The following is a 13,205-nucleotide window of genomic DNA, read 5'->3' on the forward strand; positions in this document are numbered from 1 at the left end:
GTCTTATAAAATAAATGTATCGAGTATTTTTTATATATTATTGTTTATAAATAATATGGGATGCTATCATATTAATATTACTAGACTGATTGATTTATGCATACATGATACATATATATATATATATATATATATATACCAACTTCATTTATACTAATATGATAAACTATATATAATTTTCCTATCCAATCAAAATTAATTTTCTATGCCAATTAACATTAAGTGTTGTTTATTACATATTTTTTTATATCATAATTAAAATTATGTTTGATATAATTAAAATTATTAATTATATAATTAAAATTATTAATATAATTTTTTGACGTGTCATGCTTGACACGTCAATAGTTTTTGACGTGCCATGCATGACACGTCAAAAGGTTTTTGACTTGCCAAACATGGCACGTCAAAAACTTTATATAAAATATACTCTTTATATATATATTTATATAAGTTTTTATATATTATCTTATTTAAGCTATTTTCATAAAATTTTATTTATTTAAATGTTATTAAAATAGTATTTACTATATCATATATATATATATATATATATTTATTCTCTCCAATTAAAATTAATTAGAGAATATAAAAAAAAAAACCCATATATTCTAGATGTACAGATATATAATTAAATGTATCAACTAACCGGCCGCATATATTGTGTTTGTCGAGTTCATATGAGTTTTGCAGGTCTTATAAAATAAATGCTTCGAGTATGTTTTATATATTTTTAGAAAAATAATATGTGTAGCTATCATATTAATATTAATAGACTGATCAATTTACGCATGCATACATATATACTAATGATAATGAACTATAATTTATACTAATGACAATAAATATTAATTTTTTATGCCAATTAACATTAATAGTTTGTTAATGCATATTTGTTTATATCAAAGTTATTGTTAATTTTTTTTTATATTAAAAAAAGTTTTTTGACGTGTGGAATTGACACGTCAAAAGTTTTTGACGTGTGGAATTGACACGTCAAAAGTTTTTGACGTGTCGATTTCACACGTCAAAAAACTTTTGACGTGTAGAAAAAGACACGTCAACAAAAATTTTTTTGACGTGCTTAAATAGACACGTCAAAAGTTTTTGACGTGGCAAACATAATTTACTGTTTGCCACGTCAAAAAAGTCATATTTTTTTGTAGTGGATGTGGACTCCTGTTAAACCCCTCCCTAATGCTTTTGTGGTCAACATTGGAGATATCCTGGAGGTAGGTTGCCTAAAATTTTGTAAATATAGTTAAAATTTTATAAAAAAATAAATAGGGGTATTTTGGACATTTTGACAAAAATTAATGAAAAATCCTAATGGAATGGAATAATTCAAAGAAATTGAAAGTTGGATACCCTTAATTGAAAGTTTTTAAATTTTGGGATAGTATTAAAACGAGTAAAAGTTTCAGGGAATTTTTTGAAGTTTCCCTACTTTATATTTTAACACTCGTTTTAATGATGGAGACAAGGTTCAAACTCAAAACTTTTGCTTTTATGCGTGTTAAATCACCACTTATTCCAAAAAATTTAAGCCAATAAGAAATGATAAATTTGTTATTTGTTGTATGATTTACCAGCTGGTGACGAATGGTCTATACCAAAGCATCGAGCATCGAGCGACGGTTAACTCGGAGAAGGAGAGGCTCTCTATAGCAGCATTTTACAGCCCAAAGCTGGATGGGGATATGGGACCAGCACCAAGCCTTGTTACAGCGGAGAGACCAGCATTGTTCAAAAGAATAGGTGTTGCAGAATACTTCAGGGGATTTTATTCCCGCGAACTAAGTGGAAAATCATATGTAGATGTCATGAGGATCCAAAATGATACCCATTAATTAATATGACAAGTCAATAACTACCTTAAAATGAGGTATATAAATGTCGTACAACTTATTGGATGCTAATGGATTGTCTATTCAAACTATTGTATGCAGATCATATTCAGACAATTGAATTTACACAAAACAACTATTTTGCTGCCTTAATTATGACTAATTTAATTTAGGCTCCGTTTGTTTCAACATAAAATGATTTAGAGAAAACTTCATAAAAGACCCATGAACTATCACGCGATTTGAAAAGACTCCCTTAAATTTCAAAACTTCTCAATTTTACCCCCCCTCCGAAACTTTCAATTTGATGTAATCTACCCCCGTCAGTTTTTAGACGTTAAAAGTAATGAAATGTGATAACCTTTATACCCCTGAAAACTTTTACAAAATTCGAAATTTACCCTTAATTGAAAATTGAAAATTAAAACAAAAATTAAATGGTAATTTGATATTTTTAGTGGTTTCTGTTAGGGTTTAAAGACAAAAATTGACGGATGGGGGTCAATTGCATCTAATTGAAAGCTCAATGGTCAAATTGAGAGTTTTAAAATTTGTGAAGTTTTCTCAAAACGTGTAGCAGTTCAAAAGTTTTAAGTGAAGTTATCCCAATGATTTATCATTTGTTGGACACAATCTATAGAATTAAACTTCTAAATGGAAGATAAGACTTATAGAATGTGATGCACTCCACTTCTGGAAGGGAAAGAACTTAATGTGAAAGGCTAATTTTTCAACAAACACTAGTAGATTAGTTAAGAGAAATGCAACATAATTTCACAATGCAAGAAAAATAGCCTTTAGCAACCATATTTTTAAAACAACTCAAATTCCATAGCTATTAATCACTTATCAAACTATCAGCGTTGGCAATTTCTAGTCGTTGCTAATTCCACACCAAAAAGGAAAAAAGATAATATTAGCAATGAAACCTAGTTTTTTTTTTTGGTTTTTTTTGGTTGTGGTTGTCATGTCGTCCATGGTACCAGCACAATTTTTGTTTTTTTTTGACGCGCAAAGGAATCCATGCATCTTATTTGTGATGACATATTAGCGTGAAACAGAATGTATTATGGTCTGTTTGGGTGCTTTGGTTAGCCTTTCGAGTACCCATCTGAGAAGAAATCTTGGATCCGTCCAGATTCTTTTCGCTTGTATAGGAAAGAGTGCCCATTTTGGGCGCTTTTGAACACTTTTTTTTTTTTCGTTTGTTTGGTTAATTAATTAATTAATATGTTTATTTGCAGATTTTGGGGTATAATTTTCACTAATTAACATGGATTTACACTAGCATCATCGGTGAAGCTGCCTGATTCTGTTTTCGTCCAAAAAGAAAAATTAAAAAATATAAAAGAAAACAAAAAGGTTTCAACTCAACTAAAATTCTGGTTTAAACAAAAAGGTATAATAAGAGAAAAAGACTTTTATTCTGCTGCTTTTAATTTATAAACCAGAATTTCAATCCCCATTTTGTTTTTTTTTTTTTTTTGTTCTTTATGGTTATGCCATCGAGAAATGTTAGGGAGCCAAACAAATGAATCCAAAAAATTTTCAAACGGACATGACAAGGGTTTTTAAATTTTTTTTGTTTTAAAAAAATGCAATTCCCTCTCTCTTGTTTGCCACTCACAGTCTGCCACGTCAGTTTGCAAATTTTTTTGAGTTCATTTGTTTGGTTTCCTAACACTTCCCTATGCCACCTAATGCTTAACATGCAACTGCCATAATACTTGATGAAATAATTTCTCTCATTTTTGTTGGTCATAACTTTTATTTGTAGAATTTGCAGCATAGCTTTATTTAAAACTAATACTAATTTGACCTTTATTGGACCAGTCCCTTTGTAACTTGCTTAATAAACCGGTACCAAGATTTTATTTAAACAAACATCGAGATGAATAAGAGTTGGATGCTGAAAACTCATAGATTTGGTGAGAAATATTCAAAAGGTGTTAAACAATTCATTAGTATAGAAAGTGGTCACGCGGATGGGCGGCCTAATAGGATCAAGTGTCCATATCGCAAGTGCGAGAACTGTTATTATAAGCCTATAGACTAGGCCGGTGGAGAATGATTTGTTCATTAATGGAATTGATAAGTATTACACACAGTGGGTATTTCATGAGGAAGAAGATCCGTTTCGTATCAATTTGCTTACTGATCAGGTTGATGAGAATGCAAGTGCGGAGGATATCGACGAGGTTGAAAAAACGTTAAATGACATCAATATGGGGACAGTTCTAGAAGCTGATACAGGTGAATCCTCTACTACTACTCCATTGTCAATTTCATTGTCAATTCCTTGAATGTGGTGTTGATAAAGACTTGGCAGCGGTGAAGGCAATAGTTCTAGAGAATGTGCCATGGGACATGTGGCCTAAGATATGTGTTTCATTTGACGACATAGGCTGGAAGGTAAATCTTCTTAAACTAAATTAACAATGAATTTAAACAAGATTGTTTGGTACATTTAGTAATAATTTAGCTAAAATTTGTCATAGAAAAAGTCCTTACGCACTAAGGCGAATAGATCAAAGTCCAAGTCGCAATATGGCAGCCAAGCCAACTTTGAGTTAGCAGAAATAAAGCTCAAAGTGGCCAAGTTATCGGATCAATTAGTGGAAAACAAACGAAAAAGAGATGAACAGATCGATCAAATGCAAAAAGAATCAAAGCAACTAATCAAAGAAATTCAAAACGAATCAAAGCGACAGATCGAGGAAATTCAAAAAGAATCAAAGTGTCAGTTTGGTAGAAAGGGTTTTGTTATGCTTTAATGCTATTACTTTGCTTCTGATGATTGTTGCTACTGGTTTGTGAAAGATTTCTTAGAGAAATAGAATTTTGCGGAATGATATCATCAGCCTTCTCATTTTGCTTAAATAATGAAAGAGTTACAATTACAATCAAACTTTAATCTTATCAAGATAAGAGTGATAAGATAACTATCTAAGAAACCTATTTACAATAGAAGACTTAATATACTAAAGAAATCTAATTAGAAATAATTACAAGAGAAGAGATATAATACAAACAGATGATGTTCTGTTTGTATTTACAGATAGAAGAGAGGTTGAGAAGGAATACAAGTCTTATGATGCTGGATCGCTACTGAGACTGTGATCGATCGCACTAGTACCTACGATCGATCGCACTCGGGTGCTCTCGAATGATAAATCTCTAGAGTATTGCGATCGATCTTGCGCTCGATACTCTGAAGGCTGCGATCGATCGCAATGTGTTGTTGGAACTTCATCATCTGCTGTGATAACAGTAGGATCATCAATTAGCTTAACATGCCCCCTCCAGCAAAAAGGGGATGGAATCACTTTGAGCTTGGATTTGAGAAAGAGAAAACGTGCTGAAGATAATCCTTTGGTAAAGACATCTGCAATTTGATCTGTTGTAGAGATGAAGGAGATTTTGATATCTCTGTTGAGAACTTTTTCCCTGATAAAGTGATAGTCAACTTCAATGTGCTTTGTTCTAGCATGGTAAACTAGATTGGCTGCCAAAGATAGGGCACTCACATTGTCACACTAGACAACTGGAGCAATTGGTAGAGAGATGTGAAGTTCATGAAAGAGCATTCTTAACCAATATAGTTCAGTTGTAGCAATAGCTAGAGATCGATACTCAGCCTTAGTGCTTGATCTAGAGACCACTAGTTGTTTCTTGGCACTCCAAGATACCAAGCAATCACCAAGAAACACAGCAAAACCAGAGGTAGATCTTCTATCATCAGGGCATCCTGCCCAATCAGAGTCACAGAATGCATTCAGTTGGAGATTAGTCTTGAAGTAAAACAGGCCATGGTCAGATGAGCTCTTAAGAAACTGTAAGACTCTCTTGACTGCGGACCAATGAGTGGCTGTGGGGTGGTGCATATGCTGGCACAGCTGGTTCACTGAGAAAGCTACATCAGGTCTTGTCAATGTACAATATTGCAGAGCTCCTACTACACTTCTGTATTCAGAGGGATCAAGTAATTCTTCACCATCCAATCTGGAAAGTTGGGAACCAGAGGAACAAAGAGACTTTGCAGGCTTTGCTCCTGTCATGTGAGTTCTGTTGAGAAGCTCAAAAATGTATTTGGATTGGCAGAGATGAATACCTGCAGGGCCTCGAGTGACTTGAATGCCAAGAAAGAAGCTTAGTGGTCCTAAGTCCTTTACAGGAAATTCCTGCTGCATGAGTTGTACTATAGATGTGATCATATCATAGTGTGTCCCTGTAATGATAATGTCATCTACATAGATTAGCATAAATATTTGAACACTGGCAGATATAAAAATGAACAAAGAGTTATCCACAAGAGATGCAGTGAAACCAATATCCAATAGATAAGTAGAAAGTCTTTTAAACCAAGCTCGTGGGGCTTGTTTAAGACCATAAATAGCTTTCTGCAGTCTGCACACTGAGTGAGGATGGTTTTTGTCAACAAAACCCTTTGGTTGTTCCATGTAAACTTCCTCTGATAAGGAACCATGAAGAAAAGCATTAGAGATGTCTAACTGCTTAATCATCCAGTTGAAGTATACTGCTAGTGCTAAAATAACCCGAATAGTGGATGGCTTAATAACGGGACTGAATGTGTCAGTATAATCCACCCCAGAGGTTTGTTCAAATCCCTTAGCAACTAGTCTGGCCTTAAATCTGTCTACTACACCATCTGATTTTCTCTTAATCTTGTACACCCACTTGTTATGAATCACATGTTGGTGTGAAGGCCTAGGACAAAGAGTCCATGTTTTGTTGGAGAGAAGGGCCTCAAATTCCAGAGACATAGCAGCCTGCCACCTTGGGTTAGGAGCAGCTTTACTATAGCATAAAGGTTCAGTTTCAGGTAGAAAAGTATGATAGCCTAGAAGGGGATACCTAGAGTGAAACATTTTGAAATCTGAGAAGTTTTTGGGTTTTTGACTTCCTGTTTTGGACCTAGTGGTCATGGGGTGAGATAGGAGAGGAGAGGGTGTCTCAGTTATGGGTTGAGCAATGGGTTCAGTAGTAGGTTGAGAAAGATGATCTGTAATTAAGGAGGATGCTGCAGTAGGATTTGGTTGAGTAATAGGTTCAGGGATAGGTTGGGGAAGATTGTCTATATTTGAGGAGGGTGCTACAGTAGATGCAGTAGTGTTTGTACTTAACAGTTGAGTTTTAGATCTTGTAGTCATTGGATGGGATGGCATTGGTGCAGTAGGCAAAGTAGGATTTGGATCTGCAGTATGGGAACAATTTGCAGTAGATGACTGGTGAATTGTATGAGGCAGGGTTGGGGGTACTGCAGTATGTGAACAATTTGATGATTCATTAGTGAAAGAAGAAATAGTAGGCAAAGGGAAAGGAGAATCACCTGTGGAGTGTAACCTGGATGGAAAGTGTGATGTAGCAAGATCCTTGGCTGGAAAAGAAGTCTCATCAAACACAACATGTCTTGAAAGATAGGCCTTATTGGTTACCGGATCAAGACATTTGTAACCTGCAAAGTTATAACCTAAAAAGATACAAGGTTTAGACCTATAATCTAGTTTGTGAGCATTGTAAGGCCGCTGGAGAGGATAGCACAAGCATCCAAAAACTCTGAGTTTTTGGTAGTCAGGGGCTTTGGTGTAAAGTTTAGAGTATGGAGACATGTTTTGGAGAACAGGTGTAGGCAATCTGTTTATGATGTATACAGCAGTGAGGAAAGAATCTACCCAATACCTATTGGAGAGATGAGAGTGAGCTAACAATGTTAATCCAGTTTCAAGGACATGTCTTAGTTTTCTTTTTGCAATGCCATTTTGAGGAGAAGTGTATGGACAGCTTTTTCTATGGACAATGCCATTGGTTTTGAGAAAAGATTGGAATTGAAGAGAGGTATATTCACCTCCTCCATCAGATTGGAGTTCTTTAATTGTTGTGGAGAATTGGTTTTCCACAAGCATTTTGAATTTCAGAAATGTTTCATAGGTTTCAGACTTGGTGTGTAAGGGATAAATCCATGTAAACCTGGAGTAATCATCTATAAAGACAATGTAGTATTTATAAACAGTGTTTGACATTACTGGAGAAGTCCATATATCAGTGTGAATGAGTTGTTGAGGGGATAAAGATACACGGTTAGAAGCAGAGAAAGGTTGTTTCTTACTTTTGCCCAATTGACATGACTCACAAAGGATACTTTTATTGATATTTGAAACTGAAACAGAATTTGAAAATAAAACAGGGAGATTATTATCTCTAATAATTCGAGTGACTACATCATTAGCAGGATGGCCTAACCTAAAGTGTCATACTAAAGAAGAGGTTCTTATTCCTAACAAAGCTATGAAAGACTTGCTGCCCTTGTGAGACTTCTTGCCTAACCGTAGAGGATACATGCCATTCTCACTCTTGCCTTCTAGGAGGATTGTTTTGGTCTGAAAATCAATGATATAGAAATTAGAGGAGGTTAGAACAAAGAAACAATCATTATCATGACAAAATCTTTGAATGGAAACAAGGTTTGCAGCAGATTGTGGACAATGCAAGACATTATTAAGTTTAAAAGTAGAGGTAGAAGATTGAAGAGTTGTAGAACCAGAATTGGCTATAGGAAGAGCTGTTCCATTCCCCACAGCAACAGTTTCATTGTCTTGGAATGGTTGCTGGATGTTAAGGTTCTCTAAGTCTTGAGTGATGTGCACATTGGCTGCACTGTCTGCATACCACTGAGGATCTTCATAGGTAGTGTTGGATTGGGCCACCATTGCAGCGAGTTGATGAGGTGGACGTCTCCCTTGGAAGGAATAGTCCATCCTATGGTAGCAATCCAAGGCTTGGTGGTTTACCGTCCCACATATTTGGCATGGAACTCGAGGAGAAGAATTGAGAGATGTCTAGCCTGAGTTTGGTAGTGGTAGTAGCCCAGTAGAGGTATTGTACCTTGATGCTGCATTGTAATTGTTGTTGTTGAAGAACCTGGCAGCAGGACGAGAAGGTCTAGGGCTAAAATTTCCAGTAGCAGGAGAAGGTGATTTGGGATTGAAGTTTCTTGCTGGAAACTTGGCAGGGTATTGTCCACGACCTCTGAAGGATTTTTGTCCTCGTTTTTTAGTAAACAAGGCAAAGTTTGAGGTGTCTGCTGATGATGCTAGCTGCTGATTCAATAGTGTTTCATGATTGACAAGCTCCTCTTGAAAATCATCCAGTGGATTTGGCGCATGGAGAGAGTGGGGAGTGTGTGGCGCGTAAAACTCACGCTCAGAGAGAGCATCCGACGCATGGCGGCGCGTGCATATCAGTGGAGGCGCGTGACGGCTTCATTTCTTCACAGACTTTCCGATTTTGCACAATAAGATCTCTAAAATTTTCGTCACGTACAAAAACAACTGCAACAAACGTTTGATGTATTGTTGAAACAAAAAGAAACACCAAAAAGAACGTTCAAACGGAAAAAGAAAACTGTACAGACGGGGAATGGAGGCTTAAAAGATGCACCAAGAAAAAGGTGACTCTGATACCATATAGAAAAATACAATAGAAAGATAATTGTAGAGAAAAAATTTGTATTTTTAATGTGTGGTCAATTGTACAATAAAATGACCTATTTATAGTTGAATGATGCCTTAAAATAAAGGAAATACAATAATTACAAAATCATATAAAATCAGCATATTTACAATAATGAATACAGTATCAAATATTTCCGTAATATATTAAAAATATTACAAAAATATAATATTTTAACAGACAATAACAATAATTGGGCCCGACTCTCTGTTGACAAGAACAATAATTGCTTGAATTTTGTAGAATTCAAGCATTCTGCCTTGTGGGTTTTCTTGGTTGGAGCTATGGAACCAGAAGTACCATGGTTAGACTTTGGGAACTCTCTCCCCGTTCCCTGTGTTCAGGAGCTGGCGAAGGAGACGATGGCGACAGTCCCACCGAGGTATGTCCGTTCCGATCAGGACCCTCCCAACATCTCCGACTCCACAGCTTCTTTACCACAAGTCCCGATCATCGACATGGAAAAGCTTTTCTCGCCGGAATTTATGGACACCGAGCTGGAGAAGTTGCACCATGCAAGCAAAGAATGGGGTTTCTTCCAGGTCTCTCTCTCTCTTATATATATATTTCATTTTAAAATAATTAAAAAAGTTGTTTATATGAAAATACTTGGATATACATGCTGGGTGTGGCTAGAAAGAGATTAATAATGAGTATTTGTGGTCGGTAAATAGTCATATGACTAATTTTTGCAATAGTTTTAATAAAACAAATCAATAAAAAAAATTATTGATGTAAATAATAAAATACCACATGGGTGATTAGAAAATTTAACTTTAATAAATTATTGGGGTCTAAATTGATTTTCCTTTGGTTTTTTTAGGTGCTATGGCCCTCACATGTTTGTTTCCATCCCTTAGTGGATGAGTTCCAACTGAATTTCCCAAAAAATAATAATAATAATAATTCTAAATGAATCTACCCAATACTTATAAATTTTCACAAAAATAGTTTATTTTCTACCACCTCAGTCTAGCCATGGGTGGCTACCACCCCATGAATCGTACGGTGATTCGGCCACCCGATTATTAGTCTATACAGGGTGGCTCGAACACCCTTTTTTTTTTTCTTTTTTTTTTTAACATATATTGGGAAAAAAAAAAATTGATAATGTCTTTTCTTCCACTGTTATATACACTATGAGGTTTGATCATTCATTTTTGAACATTGGACAGCAAAACAAAAATGGTGTATCTTTATCCGAGGGTAAAGTGTATTTTCAAAAAAAAAAAAAATACTGACTCATTTACACTGTTACGTCAACCGAGTTATAGCATTTCTCCTGGTATTAACATCAATGATTTTGGCTTTCTTTTGTCCTTTTGACTGTGCTGGACTTTTAAAGCTCAATGTGAAGTTATCCCATGTGCTTCCTCTTCAATGGGCCAAATAGGCTACTCAAACTTTGTAAAGCAAGTCAATGATTTGACAGTCCAACAAATCCTGGTTTGGTGACCGACTTGTTCAACTCCAATATGTGGATCTACTCTTTAATATTCTGGTGTTGTCTTTTCTTTAATTAATTTTCAGAACACTCACTAAATGAATAGATAGGGATTGGCCGAATTGCAGTCAATGAGAGAGGGCCTGGATCTACATGCTCGAATAAGTGAACCCCACACTTCGGGCATATGGATCCCATTGGGGCCTTGTTACCTGGTTGGCTGCAATTCGGTCAATCTCATCTCCATGCTCGAGTAAGTGAACCCCACACTTCGAGCATAGAACTTATTGGGGCCTTTCTTATTAGCTGTCCTGGTTGGCTGCAATTAGCTCAATCCCATCTCCATGCTCGATTAAGTGAACCCCACACTTTGAGCATATTGATCCTATTGGGGCCTTTCTTATTAGCTGCCCTGGTTGGCTGCAATTCGGCCAATCCCATCCCCATGCTCAAGTAAGTAAACCCCACACTTCGAGCATATGGATCCCATTGGGGCCTTTCTTATTAGCTGCCCTGGTTGGCTGCAATTCGGCCAATCCCATCTTCATGCTCAAATAAGTGAACCGCACACTTCGAGCATATGGATTCCATTGGGGCCTTTCTCATTAGCTGCCCTGGTTTGCTGCAATTCAGTCAATCCCATCTCCATGCTTAAGTAAGTGAACCCCACACTTCGACCAAATGGATGCCATTGGGCCTTTCTTATTAGCTGCTCTGGTTAGTGCAATTCGGTCAACCCCATCCCCATGCTTGAGTAAGTAAACCCCACACTTCGACCAAATGGATGCCATTGGGGCCTTTCTTCTTAACTGCACTGGTTGCAATTCGGTCAATCCCCATCATAAATGAATGGGTAAGTTTTGCTTAAATTATAAGAGATAAATCTCTCGTATGAAACTATTGTTATAATTCCTTTCAAGTAAAAGTTGGAAACGTTTTGCAGTTAATAAATCATGGGGTGAGCACTTCATTGTTGGAGAACATAAAATTAGACATTCAAGCATTTTTTAAGCTGCCGATGGAGGAGAAGAAGAAATACTGGCAAAAACCAGGAGAATTGGAAGGGTTTGGGCAGGCCTTTGTTGTGTCCGATGAGCAAAAACTTGACTGGGGAGACTTGTTCGCTCTTATCACCCTTCCAACCCATTTGAGGAAGCCCCGCTTGTTTCCCAAGCTTCCCCTCCCATTTAGAGATAACTTAGAAGCCTACTCAGCAGCACTTCAAAAGCTTTCCATGAAAATCCTTGAACTTATGGAAAAAGCTCTAAGAATGGAAAATAATGAGATGAAGAACCTGTTTGAAGATGGGTGGCAGACAATTAGGATGAACTACTACCCTCCATGTCCGCAACCGGAGCTTGTCATCGGCCTCAACGCTCACTCTGACCGCGTTGGCCTAACAATCCTCCTCCAACTCAATGAAATGGAAGGCCTCCAGATAAGAAAAGATGGGATGTGGATTCCTGTCATACCCCTCCCTAATGCTTTTGTTGTCAACATTGGAGACATTTTAGAGGTACGTAAATCATGGACTTGGAACCACCTCAAATCTCTTTGCTATGTAATTTCTTCTTATTGTGTTTTCATGCATCGTTTGGCAGATTGTGACCAATGGAATATATCGTAGCATTGAGCATCGAGCGACTGTAAACTCAGTAAAGGAAAGGCTTTCTATGGCCACATTTTACAATCCAAAAGCCGAAGGAGATTTGGGTCCAGCCCCAAGCTTTATTACTCCAGAATCACCAGCATTATTCCAAAGAATAGGTGCTGCAGAATACTTCAGGAAAGTTTCCTCAAGCAAGCTCAATGGGAAGGCGTACATTGATGCATTGAGGATCCAAAATGAGGAACAGAGAGGCTCTTGAGACTAACATTGAGTATTCTACTTTCTATAAGGAAATAAATGTCATGAAAACTACTGTGTAAAGAGTGCTTGTGGCTCATATGCTCAATAAACGAACACATATTCATGACAAAATTAATGCTTGTTTTGCTTAACAGATCACTTATGATTCCATAGTGAAAAATCATGACAAACACATATTCATGACTGTTGGTTATGTGATCCAGTTTCAAAGAAAATAATTCTCAAGAGAAATGGTATTTGATTAGACCGATATGTTAAGAAAAGGTGAAGATAAAGCATAACTGACATCCATATTTGGAAACAAGTCATGGACGTAAAGCTTGATTATTAGAGTTCACCCATGGATAAGACTTAAGTAATGATGAACAGTCAATTCCTTGTGTTAGTATCTTGTTAGCTTAATTCGGTTCTAAAATACAGAGGCTGCTGTCCTCAGGCTTAAACACTGGTATAGAATGCTTAGAATCCAATCTCTACTATTCACAATGAGGATTCACGTGTCATGAACATTCCT

The 13,205-nt window shown here is 36.4% G+C and overlaps 2 protein-coding genes across 3 annotated transcripts in view; both read left to right on the forward strand.

Moving 5' to 3' along the window:
* LOC132172319 (oxoglutarate-dependent flavonoid 7-O-demethylase 1-like) overlaps positions 1-1,928 on the forward strand; it is an 8,351-nt gene extending 6,423 nt beyond the window's left edge. Inside the window, exons 3-4 of the mRNA XM_059583796.1 lie at positions 1,168-1,232; positions 1,593-1,928. Coding sequence (XP_059439779.1) covers positions 1,168-1,232; positions 1,593-1,850 — 323 coding nt within the window. The 3' untranslated portion in view covers positions 1,851-1,928. The remainder of the gene's footprint in view (positions 1-1,167; positions 1,233-1,592) is intronic.
* A 7,659-nt stretch (positions 1,929-9,587) lies between these two features.
* Positions 9,588-12,850, forward strand: LOC132172311 (oxoglutarate-dependent flavonoid 7-O-demethylase 1-like). Of its 2 annotated transcripts, none has more exons than XM_059583788.1 (3): positions 9,588-9,919; positions 11,765-12,337; positions 12,423-12,848. In XM_059583788.1, exons 1-3 carry the CDS (start codon positions 9,662-9,664, stop codon positions 12,687-12,689), a joined length of 1,098 nt encoding a protein of 365 aa, XP_059439771.1. In that variant the 5' UTR covers positions 9,588-9,661; the 3' UTR covers positions 12,690-12,848. The 2 variants fall into 2 exon arrangements, with proteins under 2 accessions (XP_059439771.1, XP_059439772.1); XM_059583789.1 differs by lacking the exon at positions 9,588-9,919 and adding an exon at positions 10,455-11,674 and having other exon boundaries at positions 12,423-12,850.
* Positions 12,851-13,205: the final 355 nt, after the last annotated feature.

This window comes from Corylus avellana, chromosome ca2, assembly GCF_901000735.1.
Source record: "Corylus avellana chromosome ca2, CavTom2PMs-1.0".
NCBI lineage: Eukaryota > Viridiplantae > Streptophyta > Magnoliopsida > Fagales > Betulaceae > Corylus > Corylus avellana.

What these genes read in the sequence shown, in the direction of transcription:
- LOC132172311 (XM_059583788.1), top strand. Translation starts at nt 9,662, where the DNA reads ATGGAACCAGAAGTACCATGGTTAGACTTTGGGAACTCTCTCCCCGTT. An exon ending in AAGAATGGGGTTTCTTCCAG is followed by an intron (nt 9,920 to 11,764) that starts GTCTCTCTCTCT and finishes AACGTTTTGCAG; the next exon opens with TTAATAAATCATGGGGTGAG. An exon ending in ACATTGGAGACATTTTAGAG is followed by an intron (nt 12,338 to 12,422) that starts GTACGTAAATCA and finishes ATCGTTTGGCAG; the next exon opens with ATTGTGACCAATGGAATATA.